The 16,793-nt window shown below is 52.7% G+C and overlaps 4 protein-coding genes across 4 annotated transcripts; 3 read left to right on the top strand and 1 right to left on the bottom strand.

The window, feature by feature from the left end:
• Window positions 1-1,382: 1,382 nt before the first annotated feature.
• On the top strand, window positions 1,383-3,049 carry EMWEY_00006570 (hypothetical protein, conserved; the record flags this gene model as incomplete). The annotated part of the gene is made up of 2 exons (XM_013481668.1): window positions 1,383-2,113; window positions 2,380-3,049. The coding sequence occupies 2 exons, from the start codon at window positions 1,383-1,385 to the stop codon at window positions 3,047-3,049; spliced, it is 1,401 nt and encodes a 466-aa protein (XP_013337122.1).
• A 1,346-nt stretch (window positions 3,050-4,395) lies between these two features.
• Window positions 4,396-7,318, top strand: EMWEY_00006560 (hypothetical protein, conserved; the record flags this gene model as incomplete). The annotated part of the gene is made up of 6 exons (XM_013481667.1): window positions 4,396-4,429; window positions 4,981-5,089; window positions 5,841-6,633; window positions 6,743-6,806; window positions 6,977-7,061; window positions 7,216-7,318. The coding sequence occupies 6 exons, from the start codon at window positions 4,396-4,398 to the stop codon at window positions 7,316-7,318; spliced, it is 1,188 nt and encodes a 395-aa protein (XP_013337121.1).
• A 2,926-nt stretch (window positions 7,319-10,244) lies between these two features.
• Window positions 10,245-12,613, top strand: EMWEY_00006550 (hypothetical protein, conserved; the record flags this gene model as incomplete). The annotated part of the gene is made up of 3 exons (XM_013481666.1): window positions 10,245-10,370; window positions 10,850-12,191; window positions 12,324-12,613. The coding sequence occupies 3 exons, from the start codon at window positions 10,245-10,247 to the stop codon at window positions 12,611-12,613; spliced, it is 1,758 nt and encodes a 585-aa protein (XP_013337120.1).
• Window positions 12,614-13,871: 1,258 nt separating this feature from the next.
• EMWEY_00006540 (hypothetical protein, conserved) lies at window positions 13,872-16,080 on the bottom strand (the record flags this gene model as incomplete). Its single annotated transcript, XM_013481665.1, has 2 exons — window positions 13,872-15,391; window positions 15,549-16,080. 2 exons carry the CDS (start codon window positions 16,078-16,080, stop codon window positions 13,872-13,874), a joined length of 2,052 nt encoding a protein of 683 aa, XP_013337119.1.
• Between the last annotated feature and the right edge of the window lie 713 nt (window positions 16,081-16,793).

Raw genomic sequence — 16,793 nt, 5'->3', positions numbered from 1 at the left:
TAAGCCTTCATCCCCGTTGCTGCTGCGCTGCAGCAACTCATCCTCTCCTCGCCTTACACTCACTATTTGAGCGTATGCGTATATACGTACCTACAATATATATCGGTTCTAGTGCATGTATTTTGTGTACAGATACATACAGTCATGCACGTAGTAAGCTGGACAGCTTCCCCTGGGCCCTGTGGGAACTGAGAGGAGGTGACTGTTCACTATTGTCTGTGTGCTGTGTGTGAGTTGCGTTTGTGTTCGCCTGGTGTATGTGCAGTATAAGGGCGGGGTCGGGTACCTTCTTCTGCCTAATTATTTCAGGAAAGAGGAGCAGCACGGCTCCATCGCCAGGGCGAGCCGCCATCACGGAGACCGCACGGCAGTTTACGCCGTCGAACCCTAAATGCTAAACAATCTGAATGGAGCTCAATGCCACCACGCACTGTTTCTCGTCCCTAAACCCTAACTGCTAAAAACTAAACACACAACTAGAAGGGCTGGCGAGCATGCACGTGCCACATGAGCACGGCTAGAGAGACTGAGACGCAAGGAGACAGCTATACTAGGACAGCTACTGGATTAGGCAGTGAGGCTGCCGCCAGTGCCCAGATCCCACTTCTGCTCTGTATGTAGACTACTGTAAACGAAATCTGTATAAAGTGTTCAATCACAGGATTTCATTTTCAATGCAGATCAGTTATTCGCAGTTCCGAGGGCCCCCATTTCAAAAGGCAGCCATCGCGCATGCAGCCCGATCCCAGCATGGCAACTGGGGTGTCTCTGGTCTTTACCTCCACCTCCAAAAGAGGTAATAGTTATGAGACGAAACGGAATTTAGCCTGTTTCAAGCCTTCTGCAGGTTCCTAGCTGTTGTTGGCTGTGCGGGCTCAGCCTCCCCCGCATGCAAAGCCCGGTCCACACGAGACAGCTAAGCACAACAGGAGACAGATGAAAAACGTGGCTCAGAGAGACAGACAGTTATCCTAGGCAAAAGACAAGCTGAAAATAGAGAGACCTTAACCAGAAGCACGGAGTGTGCGTGCGGCACAGCCCCCCATTTCTGTGTACTCGAGAGGTACCAAAACGCTGCAGAAAAGAACAAGTAACTGAGCTCTTGCGCCAACGTTGAGCAACCGAGGTGCCTGTACACCAACGTAAATACGCACCAGCAAAGAACAAACTGTGTCTTATCCTCAGCAACGGAAAGATGTGAAGCCAGTCAGGCCAGTAGGGACAGCGGCGATTTTCTCCCAGTGCCGGGCGGCATGTGGAGCCTGCAGCTGTTGCCTTTCCTGTCAGCTGAGCGTCTGCTGGGCAGGAGATGTGGCTGGAGGAGGCGCGCAGCGACCGCTGAAATCGGCATGCAACGCGGCAAGCCTCTACCGTAAAGCCCCATGATCGCTCCCCCCGATGTGACGTTGAGGGAGGACGTTGGGGTGACCTATGCAGACCCCGACGAGGTACTTGACCCCTGCGCCTTCTCGGTAGCGTATCCTTTGTATTCTGTAGATTCAGAGCTTTCAACGGAGAGCTCCAACAGGCAGTGGTCTTGCCGCCTGCTGCCCTGTCTCCCGCCTCTGGGGTTGGTGTCTGCATCGTTGGGCCTGCAACTGGGGGCAGGCTTGCTACTGCTGGCTGCTGCTAGCAACGGCAAGCGCCTCCACTGGCTGACGCCCAGTTTGGTCGACCCTGAGTTGCCGGCCATATACCCGTACCTGATGCAGAGAGACCCAAAAACTTACGCGTGGTGCCTGGCTTATGCGTGGGCGGCGTTGGTGCTCATATTCTGTTTGCTTACAACAGGAGCAACAGTAGTCGCTGTCCTGTTAGGTTGCTGCAAATGGGCTCGTGCCGTGCGAGGCTTGAGCATCGTGCAGGCCATCATCTGCTTCTTAACAGCTGCAACCTGTGCCACTTGGCTGGCCGGATACGCAGTGGCTCAGTCTGGCTGGACAGGAGCGACCGTAATTGCCTTCCTCGCTCCTTTCAACTACGGGACTCTGCTCTTTGTCAAGACACACGAAGGCATGATCCGAGCTGCTGGCGTTATGCTGGCTGCAGCTACGGGGGCGAGTGCTCGAGCTTCCAGAGCCACTTGCCATGACACTGCGGTCGGAGCCACGGTGTACGGACACCCCAACATATCCCACCCAGTACTCCCCACATAGTGCTCAAGTTACACTCGAAATCTTCACCGCGTATTCGATGCACAGGCGGAAGTTCCCTCACCTCCTGCCAACTCTGTTTAACTCTAAAGCCATACACATATCGGAATAAGCACGCAGCCAGAAGTGGGTGTGATATAATCCATTTGTGCAGCACTGTCTTCAGTTTGACTGCACGGTCACTGGGTCCACAATTTTCGGCTTATGGTTTGTGTGCATGTTTCAGGACATCCTTTGCTTTAATTCTGTCTTGGGCGGTGAGCTTCCTGTTGATGCAGGCTGCAGTTGGAAGTATGGCGCCTCCTGTTTTTGGAGTGCCATCTGGCTTTTTGTCTTTCGCCTGCTTGTTGACTTTGAATTTTGGGTGTTTTGGGCGCTGGCGCGTGGTGGTGCTTATGGGGCTGTTTGGGGCTTCGGCCTTCGTGGCACTTTTAGTTTGGTCTGCTGCCCATGAGGCATACATCATCAATTACAGCAACAGGGCGCATACGGTAACTCCCCTGGTCGCTCAATTGCGGCGGCTGGTGAATATTAAGCAGTGGGCTCGTGCATTGGGCCGCAAGGGAGGCCTGGCCAGCCTCGTGCAGCTAGCCGCTGCTCAGACTGTGCTGTGTCTGTTCGCCACCGTCGTCATGTTTGGTCGCGCCTTCGGCCATAAGCTGGACTCGTGCAAAAGAAAACGGCGGCAAAAAAAACGTGACAAAGCTGTCTGCGAGGCCATCCACCAGGCCGCCACTACACACGCCCACCCGCAGGCCGTTGTTGAAACATACACTACTGAACCTGCCTTCGACGCCTCTCTCGCTCCTCTCCCTCTCCCACCGCCCTTGCCCCCTCCCTCCGTAGAGCCCGCCAAAATTCTCGTGCCACCTCCCCCGCACGCTGTCTTTCCTTAGGTTGTCCTACAGCAAGGCATCACCAGCGCGTTTCGCGTTTCCGACGGAGTTAATTTCTTTTTGTCAGACCAGAAACTGCATGGGGATGTCTCTGTGCCCCTTCTTAACCTTCTTTAGCGACGGTGCTATTTCTTTTTGTCAGACCAGAAACTGCATGGGAATGTCTCCGTGCCCCTTCTTAGCCTTCTTTGCCGACGGAGTTAATTTCTTTCTGTCAGACCAGAAAGTGCAAGGGGATGTCGCCGTTCCCCTTCTTAACCTTCTTTATAAAATCACACTGACAACCCAATATTTAAACGACGGGGCAAGTCGTAGGTGTCCTCCAGCTGCCCTTGGAGTTTCAAAGACAAGGATTTGAAATTTGTTTTTTCACACCATGCAACATGCGGCTTCGGGTTTCTGTTTAACGGCGGACTAGAGGCTCTGTAAAAGAAGAGCCAGGCGATGCAGACTACCTGCTCTATAGTCACTTTCTCAGCCCCACTGAGCGGTGCGGCTAGCACTTTACGCATCCACGTAAAAGTTGTCGTCTGTGAAAGCACGCTGACACACGCAAGGCTCCAACTCGCTAGCCTCTGCAGGGGTTTAGCTTGCCATTTGATGTACAACTGCATACCCTTCACCCTCATCTAGTGTGTAGCTACCCGGAAAAACTGCATCTGATGCCTTCGTTGCAACACACCTACAAGCGACTCTTTGGCGGCATCTGCGGTCATTTGGGGGTATTTTAGTGTGACCCCCCTCCAAGCTTACAGACATCCCGGGGTTTCAAGGGGGGACCAACATGGAGGAGAGAAAAGTTCAAGCAAAAGGAGGCACTAAGACTGAACCTCCTGAGGCTTCAGGGACAAACTGACCCAATAAGGTCCAGCAAGCATGCCACGATCGCAGCGTATCACTTAAATGGGAGCCTAACATGTCCTCTGCACCGTTTACTTGGGCTCAGAAGGTGAGTGGAGGGCAGGCAGTTGCATCACTCGCTAACGAGTGTTGTTTGGTTAGTTCTTGACACTTTGATTATCAACGCCCCTGGTTTGCACACTCCCGGACAAACCATGGCACTCCATTCAGTTCAAAAGAGCACAAGCTGCCTCTTTTAGTGCTTATGGGCACACTATGCAAAAACTCTGTGTGTTGTTATCCTCTTGCTATCATGATTTATTTTACTGGGCACTCACTCGAGACAGACTACGGCTCCGCGGGCCGACAGATCCGAGCGATCAGGCTGGAAGCGACACTCCCCTAGCCCATACATGAAGCTCAAAAATATTCCAAGGTATGCTTTAAGGCTTAATGCATACATGAGAAGTGTAAGGGCCTCACAAAAGTCCGGGATAACAATGACCATGAGCATGGCCATTTCAGCTGCAGAACGCCGCGGTGAGGAACCTCCAAGACTGGGGTTACTCCCGACGTTTGTCTCGAGATCTGTAGATCTGAGAGAAATTTAACAAAATGAAAAATCATTTTGTATCCATTTAGATCAACTAGAGACCAGAAAGTGAGGACCTTCCCCTGCTGTCCACACATGCACGGGACCGATCGCCCCGGCCCCAGTGGACCCGCTCCTGTTGGGTGAGGCCTGTTGAGCTCTTTCTGTCCAGTCTGTGGGCACGTATATTTGTACTCTCAATTTAGAGTTTACATTGAACTTCTCCAAGTTTAAAAAGTGAGGAAGACAAACGCATGAAGCCCACATAGTACTCCCCGGCCCTCCCTGCCGGTTGCGACCCCGTGGGCTCCAGCGCCAGCACAACTGTCGCCTCCGTTTTTCCAGAGTAGTGTCTTTATATCCCAACAGAGCCCTGGATGCCTTAAATAGGCACTACATCGAAGGTCTTGGGTCCCCCAAATCCTCCACAGGTCGCGGAAGGCCAAGGCCCCCATCATACGGGCAGCCTAGGAAGTCCGTGACCCGTCGACTGTTTCAGCTCCCACGACGCAGAAAGTCAGATATATAAAGCGCATTCAACATGTTCAAGCATGCGATGGGGTTGGCAGCGCTACTGGGGCTGTTTCCCCAACCAACGCACACTGCAGGTGGGCGAAAATACGAGAGCACGGCGATCCTCTATTAGCTATCCTGCATCCTGCCCTGTTTTACCCCACTTTCCTTTCCTGCACCTCTTGCCTCCCTAGTATACCTAAGTCGCCCTTAGACAAGCAAAACTCAAATACCAAAGGGCAAGCATGCAGAGATGTTGACCCCGGCGCTCGGGTACACATACAAGCCAAATGTCAGTGTGCCTGAGTCTCAATGTTAACATCTCGGCATGCAAGCATGCTTAGCATACTTTCCTCGCCTCGTTTGTTGCTTTGCTCCCCGATGGTCGCTTACGCATCTCTGATTAGCTTCCACCGTGGTGTTTTCACGCTGCGCCTCTCACTCAGCTGTTTCACTTTCAGTGTGAGTGGCGTACGACAGGGACATCCACTTGTGCTGCTGTGAAGCAGGAGATATGAAACCGAGGAAAGGCACACCAGCTGCGTTAGACAACCCCGGAGTTCCTGGCTGTCCTTTCCCTTCCCCTCGCTATCAGCGGCCGCTCTCCCTGTCAGAACTCCCCATGCCGTGCGTCTCCGCACGGGGTAACCAGGAAAACGCCTATCCAGTGCCTCTCAAGGCTGCTTATTGCATTTAAGGACTCTTAGGGGGAGAACAGAGGCTTGCAAAGGTTTAGGGGCCCGTGAACGCGCATATTTGATCTTGGCACTGCAGTTTGCTGCCCCTTTAAGCATGACCACCTTCGGCTGCAAATAGTGGTTGCCTGTGCTTATGTTTTGTTTGCAGAGAAGCGGAGGGCCCCCGCACCTTTTGGTGGGTCGACTACAAGGAGGTCGAGGCGGGGGAAATTTCGTTGAGGTCCAGTGGCCAAGGGGAGCAGGTGCCACGACACAGACACAAAAAGAAGGGCTCCTCCAGGAAAAAACTCGAGCGACGGGAACTCCACACACAGGAACAACAGCAGAGGCCACAGCAGCAGCAGCAGCGGCAGCGGCAGCAGCGATACAGGAACTCGGTGAAGCTACAAAAACAACGCGAACGCTCCCTCACAGGTGGCTCTGACGTAGAACCACTGGAACCGACACAGAATCAGCACGTACAGCAGCAGCAGCAGAGACGGCACAGGAATTCCTTGCAGATGCAGCTTCATCGAGAGCCTTCTCCATCGGACGGTTCCACCACAGACACCTCGGATGAGGAGGTTCAGCAAGGGCAACAGGAAAGACAGCGAAGACATCGCTACAGAAACTCGGTGCATCTGGAGCTTCGGCAGAATGCGTGGAAGTCAGGATTGAATAGCATACCAGAGGATTCCGACGAAGAAGTGCAAGATCAGCAGCCCTCGTTACCAGTGGCCATGATACCTGGAAAGCAGCAAGTGCAGGAAACACCCGCACAACATTCTGGGGGATTGCAAGATGTTGGGGAGCTAAGCGAGAGCGACTGGAGCGACGGGGATTTCAGCGAGGGTGAGGAAGAGGCGGGAGCTGCAGCAAAGGGACCTGCCCCTTTCAAGGGGCAAATTTCACCCCACAACCTCGAAGGGTCCCCGCTTCCTGCCCCTGTACTCAACAGAGCGGTAAGCCAGCTTATAGTATAGATTGAAACTGCTCTGAAGCGGCCCTTGTAGTTGCCCAACGCACGGTGAGGGACCTAGCCGACTCTCTTTCGTTTGATTCTCTCTACAGGTCTCGAAGATCAACAGGCGCTATGGGCAGTGCGGAGACACTGCCAGAGAGATGACCTCAGCAGGTCGGATGGCTCATTGACCTTGTAACATTCGTAGCGTCAAGCTAGGCTTTGGCACACCACTGAAGAGCTCCGTCCTACCCGGAAGCAAGAGCCGTAGCAGCCGAAACACCGACATTATCAGCGACGGCATCAAGGGCAATTTTTCTATGGTATGTGTGGTGTATCTGCAGAGGAGGAGCTGATAGACAGCGTCATACAGCGCTGGGAAAAGTCGGGCTTTCAAGCTTTCAAGATAGAGGGAATGACCGTCAACTCGTAGGGCTAACATATGAGTTTGCCGCCACATGGTTTGCATTTTGCAACTGAGCATAAAGCAGGAGCAGAGAATAGTCATGCTTTTAGTTGCAGCTGCTGCAGCTGCTCTGCTGCTACTTGCACATCTCACCAATACCTGTCTATGTCTTGTTAGGGGGGAGCAGAAGCTCATTCTGCACAACGAAGCGTTGACTGCGAACCTCGTAGACATTTACCTGCGAGCACTCGAGGTGAAATATCTTCCCAGCAGCCCCTGAGAGTTATTAAGTCAGCTTGCCACTGGATAACAGTGCTAAGTCGCCGCGGCTGCAGCGGCAACTTAAGCCGCTCATCCTTAACAGCTTCAGAAGCAGACAATTGAGGGCCATCAAGGCCTCCTGATCTCAGCAGGCAGACTGCACGGCATAAGCGGCGTCGAACTGTTGCCTGTAGCATGCTCTCGCTGCTGAATGTGTGGTTTTGCAGATAAACAAGACCCCACTGACCACCAGCAGGTATGTGCACCTTGCAGTAGTGGAGCCGATGTTTTGCGAATCCGTTGCAGGATGGCCTGTAACATCCTGAGTCTTGCCCATTGAGCAGCTAGCCATAGGTTTGATGTTTGCTGCATAGGCGGAAGAGGCCAAAGCTGACAAGCCTTCCTGTCGAATTGGCTTCGAAGATGCTCAGTCCTTCTCTCTCTGCTGAAGAGAGTGAGCAACTGCTGGTGAGCCAATGCAGCTTTGTTGGGGAGTTTGGGGATCTGATTTTGGATGCTTCTGGCTAAATGGGATTGAGGTGGCTTTGTTGTATCCATCTGGGATCTCTAAAACATGAAGGGGCCTCCGTTCCATCAGTATCTTGACTCTTGTGCCGCTTTTTTGGGTCAGGCATCCATGGAGACACGGCGGGTACTGGAGGCCCACATAACTGTCATCCCATTAATGAAAAACCGCATGCATTTCTCGGCTCTCGTCCTTGATACAATGTGTGGGAGCACGACTGCGACAGAATTTGGTGTGATGTGGACTTGTAGCTTTGTCCATAAGTTAATGAGCTAACAGAGCTGTTGCCGGGACTTGGACTGATTGAGCGTGGGTCCCAGAGATGTGCTGTGCTGCAGTAAGGGACCAAGCGCAGTGCTGTTTTTGTTGAGGTGGTATGACCCTTTCGGAGAGTCGGGATCGATACCCATACAAAATATTCTTCCCCTGCTGAAGCAACTTGCTGAGGTGCACGGTGAGAAAGTGCACCTCAGGCCGGGAGTCTAGGCCTTGGCTTACGTCATGCAGCCACGGACTGTCTGTCCGCCAGCGGCCCAGTGTTCCAATGTTTTTGGTAACGCACCAAGTGCTCAATTTGCGAGCGGCATTCTTGTGCGATGCAGGCCTGAGATTCTCCAGTTTGTACCGAACCAACTTTGCGTCAGAGGTGCGTCATCCCCCCTGTAGGTTGAATCCCCATTTATGCAGAAACTACAAACACAGGAAGAAAGGAAGGCTTGGTGGTCGCACTTTTGTTGTGTATGCGGAACTGTGCCGAACCTTCAGCCGACCGTCACCACAGATAACGACCCCAGGGACACGGGTGTTCTGTGCTGCATGCTGGCCACTCAACTGGCTGAAGGTTGTTCGCCAGTTGCTTCGGACGGAGACGCACTGTACTTTAGGAAACAAATGGTAATTGATTCTAGTTTTTGCTTCCGAATTATCTCTTTGCTTGTAGCTGGGTTCATCGCCCAAAACCCCCAATTTCTCCTAAGGAAACTACTGGTTTTCAAAGGATCTTACTTAGGAACAGTGGTGAAGGTAGATGCTGAACTTGCACTCTCCAGCTGCTTCAGGGGAAAAGAAGCCAGACCAAGGGATACATGACTGAAAGTGTTGATGGGGAGCTTGTTTGGTGTTTGCTGCTCTCAGCTCCTAAAGCTTGACTTTGCTGGCCGCTGGAGGCGGGTTACTCCAGAAGACGGATAATGAGTTTTAGTTGGTTTTTACGTGTTTATCCGTGCCGTCATAAGGCCCTTAATAGGCATATCTATTGGGATTCCTGGCGGACCACTGTATGCAAGGGAGGGCCGAATCCCCGCGCCTCTGAACGCCCACGGGGCTATCCAAGACTCACAAGTGATTAAATTTGGGATGACCTCTGGCATTAGGCTCATAGGCTTTAGTCGCAGGTGCACAGTTACACAGGTCACGGTTGTGAGGTAGGTAGAGATGGCAGAAGTGGAAGGTGGTTTTTAAGGCAGTCAGTTGATTGTAGTCCAACGCCAGTTGGCAGAAGGGAGTGGTATATTCCGAGGCATTGCTGACTACAATGAAGCCAGTGCTCATACGCCGCAAGCAGTATGCAGCACGGGCCACACGCTCTTAGACACAGCTCAGCAGGTGATAGGGACAACTGGATGGCTCACCGCTACACCGGGGCAGAGAATGCTGCCTAAGAAGTGAGTTTGTCAGCAGGAAAACAGTTAAGTTGTGCATCTAGTCAGTCGAAGTGTGATACAGATAGCCGCGCCGCTGACAAACCCTGCCTGCCGGGATGATGGACCAGTAGGCGGTCCGTTGAATGAGCAGTGGAGATCGCAGGAATTGCTGTTAGGATTATGTCTTAATCCTTTTCTTGTCAGCTGATTTAAAACAGGATAGTATTTAATTATGCACGTGGTGAACAGGCCTCTCGTCTTCGGCCCCATTGCAGCCAGCCAATCAAGGCGAAGGAGTCCCCCGACAGCCTTGCGGGCTCGTGAGTTGCCGGGGTCCCGAGCAAACCTTAGTTTGACATTCTCTCGACTACTGCAATAAGGATTTAGATGTAAATGACTCATGAAAGTTAAAAGACAGTTGCAACGCCCCGGTTACCCTCCGTATTTGGGGCAGTGGAGCCCACGAGGCCCACCTTCCAAAATTTCATAGAGGGTGCCTGTTCAGCTTGCAATGGAATCCCTTATTTTATTCTAAAGTGTCTGTCCATCTGTCGTGTGGTTCTGCAAAGTAACCGGAGTTGAGCCGGTGGCGGGATTTGTCTGAGGCCGGAGGCTCGAAGGCCCCCCGTCCATGGTGTCTCCGATGACCAACTGCGCTCGAGGGGGACTCAGTTGGACCGCAGTTTAAACATATTCTGTTTGACTAAGCTCTGTCTGGGTTGGAGAGGCATGGCTGTAGGAGAGGTGGACAGTAACGGACTCTTAACGACCCGAAGATGGAAGACCCGGCTGCACTTCTAAAGGACAAAGAGGATGGACCCTCCATCGAAGCTTCCCGAGAATACGACAACCTGTACCAGCTGGAACTCAAGTACTGGTCAATTAGGACTTTAAGGAGGACCGTGAGGTATTCGGGCTGTTTGGCGCTTACAGGACAGCTGGTTGCTGCCCTCTTTTGCTTCATAGCCGCACCGTGGGCGGATTCTACAGAAAGAAGCCGAAACCTCAAATTCGCAGGCTGTATACTGCTCTCCACCTTTTCCGGAAGTTGCCTCTTCTTCTCGCTCGCTGCGGTTGCAGTCGCGTGGGTTGTGAGCTACATCTACTTGGCACATTCACACGCTAGACACCAGCCAACCTTGTTGTACCAGTGTAGATAACCTCAGCCAAGTAAAGACGTCTGTGTGCACAATATATTACAGTGTGTACTCTGTATAGAAGCTACATTATACACGAAATGCACATATCTGCGCAGATGCGATTTAAATCTGCATGCATACATTCCCATATTGATGTACAGAGTACAGGATGTACATACACACTGAACTCCAGTGACGTCCGGTTTTAACGTCAGCAATATGTGTGTATGTGCGTGCCGCAGACGAGCGTGAAGGCCCACGTGGGTAATGCACTGCTTTTTGCGGGCTTCCACATCAAGTCCCTTGTGTACTCTTCTTGCGCTTGCGCTATCTCTGCGTCGCTTCTCAAGTGTTTCGGCCTTCAAACAGCTCCCCTGAATTTTGAGTCTGCCATTGCTTGCACCTGCGTGGTACTGCTTCATTTGCTGGTGCAGCCCGTACCTCTAGGCGGGTTCTGGGCCGTCTGTGCTTCATCCTTTCTGGTGTTTATTGTGGGGTCCCAGAAGCTGGTATCTGCCCTTGCGGAAGGCACCTTACCTAAGAGCTATTTCGCCTTCGTCGGCTTAAGCCACCTCTGGTGGTTGTCGCCTCTCATATTAGCAGCGGCCCTTGCTGCTGTCTTGCTGCTGTGCCACTACATCGAATTGCTGCAGGTTGTTTCGCGGGGGGGCTACCACATATTCTGTCCCCCGAACCCACACCTTTGCAGTTTGGATGACTTGGCACGCGATGCTGTACAGGGTAGGCCTTTGTCTCTTTCCCCCTGTAAGCCGCGCAGCCCGCCATCTGTTGCTGCCTTTGTCCAGCTGTATCGAGAAAAGCTGTCCCCTCGCCTACAGGGGCCAGCTATTGCACAACAGCGAAGGACTGTGGGAAGCCCGATCCCGGCAGCTCCAAGGCCAGCCGCAAACGATCACGAAACTACACTGACTGACAGTAAAGTCAATACAAACTATCAACAGAAGGCATCTTCTGAAGGAGCGTGGCTAGTTGCCCTATGGTTGAGGGGTCCTTTCTTCTTAGGAAGCTTGGGTGCGCTCTGTATTGCATTGGCCTTGGGTCTCTATGCAGTGGCATCTGATTCCAGGGCAGCATTCCATGGTGCCTCTGCGTTTGATGAAATTTCTCGGTTGCTGCTTCCTACTCAGCACCGGCCCGTGAAAGAATTTGCGGCTTCCTTTGTCCCTGTTCACGAACAACAGCTGTCTGATGGGGAGGTCATTCCTTTGGCACGGAGCTTTCTGCAAAACCACAACCAGCAGCGACAGCAAGATGGCAAGTTGTTTTCCTCAAGCCAGCATCGTCGGTGGCAGCACCGAAGTAGGCATTTGATTCAGGTCCTTCAGGCACCAACACCGTCTGCTGAAAACCTCGCTGGTGGAACCCTCCACGATCCCGTGGTGAAACAGCCAGACGCAACAGCAACACCAAGCAACTCCTTTTTGCAAATGCGACCCCTCGATGACCCACAGCTTAATAAAGCTCATAATCAACACGGCATGAAGAGTGCCGCTGCGCTGCTGCTACTGGCTCTGGTGCTGTTAACGCCTCTATTAGGAAGTAGCTTGGGCGAGTGGGTTGAAGGTGGGCTACAGTAGCGAATGCACTACAGTTCTTTTGGCCTTCGCCTAACTGCCATATGTTTTTCACAAACTAATGCCCTTTAAGTGGAAATCCTCACGCTAATCCTCTTTCTCCGTCCGTTGTTTGTTGCAGATATGTTCTTCGCACATATGGTAATGATAAAGAGAAACCCCTGGATGCTCGTACCGCCTCCAACGCTATTTGTGCACCCAAGAAAGCCAGTACTAGAACCTGCCAAGGCAACAAAAGAAGCGCCACCCTCCACGAAAAGCTCAGAACCCCTTCTGCACCTGGCTCAAGAACGAATGACTCACCAGACGCCTCAACATTTCCTGGGCCTCGACGCACAGCCGAAGCAAGAGCAGCAATCAGAGCGCCAGGAGGGCCAGCAGCCACGCTATGAGCAGGAACAGCAACCATAACAACTCTGGGACCGAAAAGCGGAGTTGAGGACTTCCCGTAAAGCAGCGTCCTACCTGCGTAGGAAAGGGAGGTCTTCAACGAAGGAGTCAATGTTTTTTTTTTCTGAAACTGCTGCTCATCATGCTCGCCTTGCTGTTTGTGAGCCACGAGCTGCAGAACGAATGGCGGGAGAAACGTCTTGTGACCTTAGGGACAGGCAGATGCTCCTGCTCCGTTAGCGGTAGAAATGCGCAGTTATGCAGCGCGCCCATTGTGCAGCTGCAGCTTGTGCGTTCGGACAGGTGCCAGCAGGTCTTCAAGCTGTGTGGAGCCTCACGCACACTATATCATGCACCGTGGGATGGCAGCAGTCAGTTTTGCTTGAGAGTTTTTCAGTGAAGGAAGCTTTTGGGGTAACCAAAATGGGAGACGCTCGAGGAATAAGGGCAGATAGAGGCAGCGTTTTATGGCACTGCAGCCACAGAGCTGGCAGCTGTGCACACGTGCTTGGTGGCCCCGTGGTAGAGGAGTGCAGCAAGCAACAAGAGGTGCTGCAGCAACTACGGTCACTGCTTCCAGATCCCGCTGATTCTGCACCGAATGATTTTTATGCTAATGAACACGCTAGAGACGAAAAATGGAAAACTGGTGAATTTATTGTACAGGCCTATAAATAAGATATTAAGTCAAATCTGCAAGTTAACATTTACTATCGCTTTCCCTACTGCTGGCAGCATGTTCTTCCTTGCCGTGCTCGGTCCTCTGTATCTTTTCTGTTGTCAACTGAAGTACATTCTGCTTAGCTGCAAGTGGGGGCAAGCTGAGCCAATTCACTGCATTTGCTTTGGGCTTGTTGGGTCAGTTAGTATATCATCTTTAGGCGCCTGTTGCTACATTAGTGCCGGTCTCTAAGGCCCCTCCAGAGCACGCTTAAGGGATTATCCGAGGGTATAATCCCTAGGCATGAGGCACTGCTGAACCGGCGGCCTGCGTTACCGTCCTGAATGTATTCTCTACATCATTAAAAGCGTTTAAAATGAGTTTACGGGTATAAATGAATTAAAGAGCAGATGAGACACAACCCTCGGCAAGATACTACACTAAAATACATAAAAAGCAGCATACAGTCAGACAGACAAGGAGAAGATTGAGCACCTAAAGGGCAGGAACGCAACCATTTAGGCGTGTCTCCCACACAACCGTAGCCTTATCAGGCTAAGGCGAAATCATGACAAAGAAGGCACCCAGGTACCAAGGTGTGGTGAAAGTTCAATACCCTCAGGCGCTTTCATAATATGTGGGGGTGCAGCGACTAAGTGCAGAATCACTACAGTCTGCTGTTGTCAACCTGCTGCACGAAATGCTTTCTTCGTCCTGTACAAAACCTTTTTCCTGCTGTAAGCAAGAGCTTCCTGATGCCTCTGCCCCGCAGGGCGGTCCGGCAGACGGGAAGACGGGCAATTGCTCCTTCGCATTCTTGCAAAGTTTCGAAACACATTCAAGGGGCTCTTGTGTGTCCTCACTGTTGGTACCGCACGGGGCCTCAATCGCAGCTGGAGCGATTGCCTTGCCAGTGAAAAGCCCAGTGCTTAGATTTCCCTGACTCCCGTTCCCTGGGGAAATCTTCTCATCTACTGAAATGTCTCCTCCTTCTTGGGTTCCCGTTGTAGAAGGAGTCACCACGTCTTGAGTCGGTACTTTTTCAGAATCGCAAGCAGCGGACACAGCTGCTGACGCTGCGGCTGCAGGACGAGCGGCTTCTTGTGTGAAGGCTTCTTCCGAAGGCCGTCCTACTTTTACTGTGGGTGCGTCGGAGATAGCACATATCTCTACAGATGCGTTGGAGCGCTGCGTTCCTTCATAGCACACCTCCTGCTCTTGGTCTTGCTGGAGATGCTGGTCAGGAGAAGCTGCTACGGCCGAGGGGTCGTGGCCTTCTTCCACTGCTGCAGAATCTTCTGGGGTTGCACCTGGGAGGGGCGAGACCAGCTGGCTAAATTGCCTTAACCGGTCAATCGCCATATCCCGGGCCTCGAAGAAGCCGTGAACTGCACACGTGTAGCCCTTCCAGATACGGCGACCGCTGGCCGGGTCTCGAACCCGAGCGTACCACCGACCGAGCACGCGGTTGTAGTTCAGGTGTGGAATACGAGGCAGCTTTCGAGCCTCACTTTCCCACCTCAACAGCTGCGCCTTTGTAGTCGTTGCTCTAGGAGGAGCGGATGTCCCTCCGTTCGCGGCGCAGGCATCGCCGCCAAACCCCTTGTTCCGGGTGCTTGTTGGGGCTGCCTCTTTGCTTTGCGCCTTTAACGTGCTGGCCTTCCGCTTTCTCACCATAGGCTTCGTACAGCCTGAAAGCCGTCCATTGCAAAGCTTTGTTTGGGGGGGGTGCGCAGGATGGCAGTCACCTTCGGCTGCAGCGAGTTGCAACAAACTCCTGGGGAGCTCTACGCGGAGGGCTTCCAGCACCGAAGCACCGCAAAGCTGGTGTTCTCTCCGATGAGGGGCGTGAGTCTGGGGTATATCTTCGTTAGAAATGCCGAAAATGAAGGCGTCTGGCAGGGGAATTGGCACAGGGGCCCATGGGCAATGCAGAAGGTCTAGGGAGTCTGCAGCCCTAGAGTAGAAGTCAGCTATGCGGGCTTGCACCGGCAAAGCCCTTAAGAACTCCCCGTCTCTCCACTCTCCCAGCAGCGGCCTACTAGCTCCAGCTGGACATACACAGCACGAAAAGCCGTGCAAACGACCGTCACGGAAGTGCCCAAAGAATGTTGGGCCCTGCGGCACCACAAAAATGCCTGCACGAAAGCAAAGCCCCCCAAAGCACAGCGTGTCGGTTGGAAGTCACTCATTTTGGCGGGAGAAAGTCGCCCTCATAACCTCACAAAGAGTCTCGCAGGGGCAGCTGACCGGCACGCCAACTGCATAAGGGTAGAACAAAGGTGTAATACTCACCGGGCCCGTTTTGCTTGTCCTCCTCAAAGCCACCTCTATATACAAATCCGCTGGGAGTTATGAAGACGCCCAAGCCGTGAAGACGATCACGAGCCCATTGTCCGCAGTACACCGAGTTGTCAGTATACCTGTACACCCCCAAACCGTCGAGACTCCCCTCCCTCACATGTCCGCAGTACCAGCTCCCGTCTTCCCAGCTCAAAAAGCTGAGGGGCCCTTTGTCCTTCGGCAACGACTCCGCCAATTTGGAGAAGAGAGCGATGCTGAGGTCTTGCAAAAGTGCACCTTTGTCCGCGGGTTGAGGGACCGTAGGAGCCTGGCGGTTGCCGTGAATGTATCTATGAGCGTCGCCAGCGTCCGCGTGCGTCCTCGAAGACTCCGTCTTATTGTCGCTGGAAAGTTGCAGCTGGCAAGCGGGATGTACGCCCGTCCCTGCAGTAGCAGCCCCACGGGCACTTCGCATCAGCCACGAAGCATTTTCTCGAGCTACTGTCGCCGCAGAGGCGGCAATAAATCCGTCAGGACCGTTCATTATACGATGCAAGCGTGCAGCCAATGAATCCAGACCCTCTGGTGTGGCCAAAAGATATTTAACTGCGCTTGTCTGTCAGTGGTGTTTAACCTGAAGAAGATTTCCGGGAAATCAACATAAATATGTATTCTGATTCCTCTTTTGATAGTCTAGAGGCTACGACGCAGAGGCTCTTTGACCGATTGCGTCCGAAAAAACCCCTCCCCTATCCAGCTCCCGTGGGTTCTCTAGCCGAAATGTCCTGCAGTCAAGTTTGCAAATCTTCTGGTCCCTGTAGCTATAAGGGAAATGTATGGATAGGCTTTCAAAGCGGAGAGGGCGAAACGGCGTGAGCGCAGTCTGGGAAGTCATATAAAGGCTGTGTGCTACCAAGTACCGGCCCCTCTTCTGCTAGAGAGCAGCTATCAAAATACAGCTGTTCGATAACACTTTGTGAAGTTCTGAACGTTCTGAAAACTGCCTCTGGAGGGCAGCAGACACATTTGCCAGCGCGTCGGCGACGGCGCAGTTCGCCTCGTGAGCTACAGAAGAGGGTCCTCAAGCCCAGTTTAAAGAGTTCCCAAAGTTTTCAACACTCAAACACTCATCGCATATGCTGTCGCTTTCGTGGGGAGCCAAAAGGGTTTTCTGCAGGTAGAGGCGATGGGACTTTCAATGTCAGAGGGTGGAGACGCTGGTGAGGCCGACGGCCGCTTGCAACGCCGTTGCTGGAC

Source organism: Eimeria maxima, genomic scaffold (genome assembly GCF_000499605.1).
Source record: "Eimeria maxima Weybridge genomic scaffold, Emw_scaff38, whole genome shotgun sequence".
Taxonomy (NCBI): domain Eukaryota; phylum Apicomplexa; class Conoidasida; order Eucoccidiorida; family Eimeriidae; genus Eimeria; species Eimeria maxima.
This window is presented reverse-complemented; position numbering and strand designations above follow the sequence as displayed.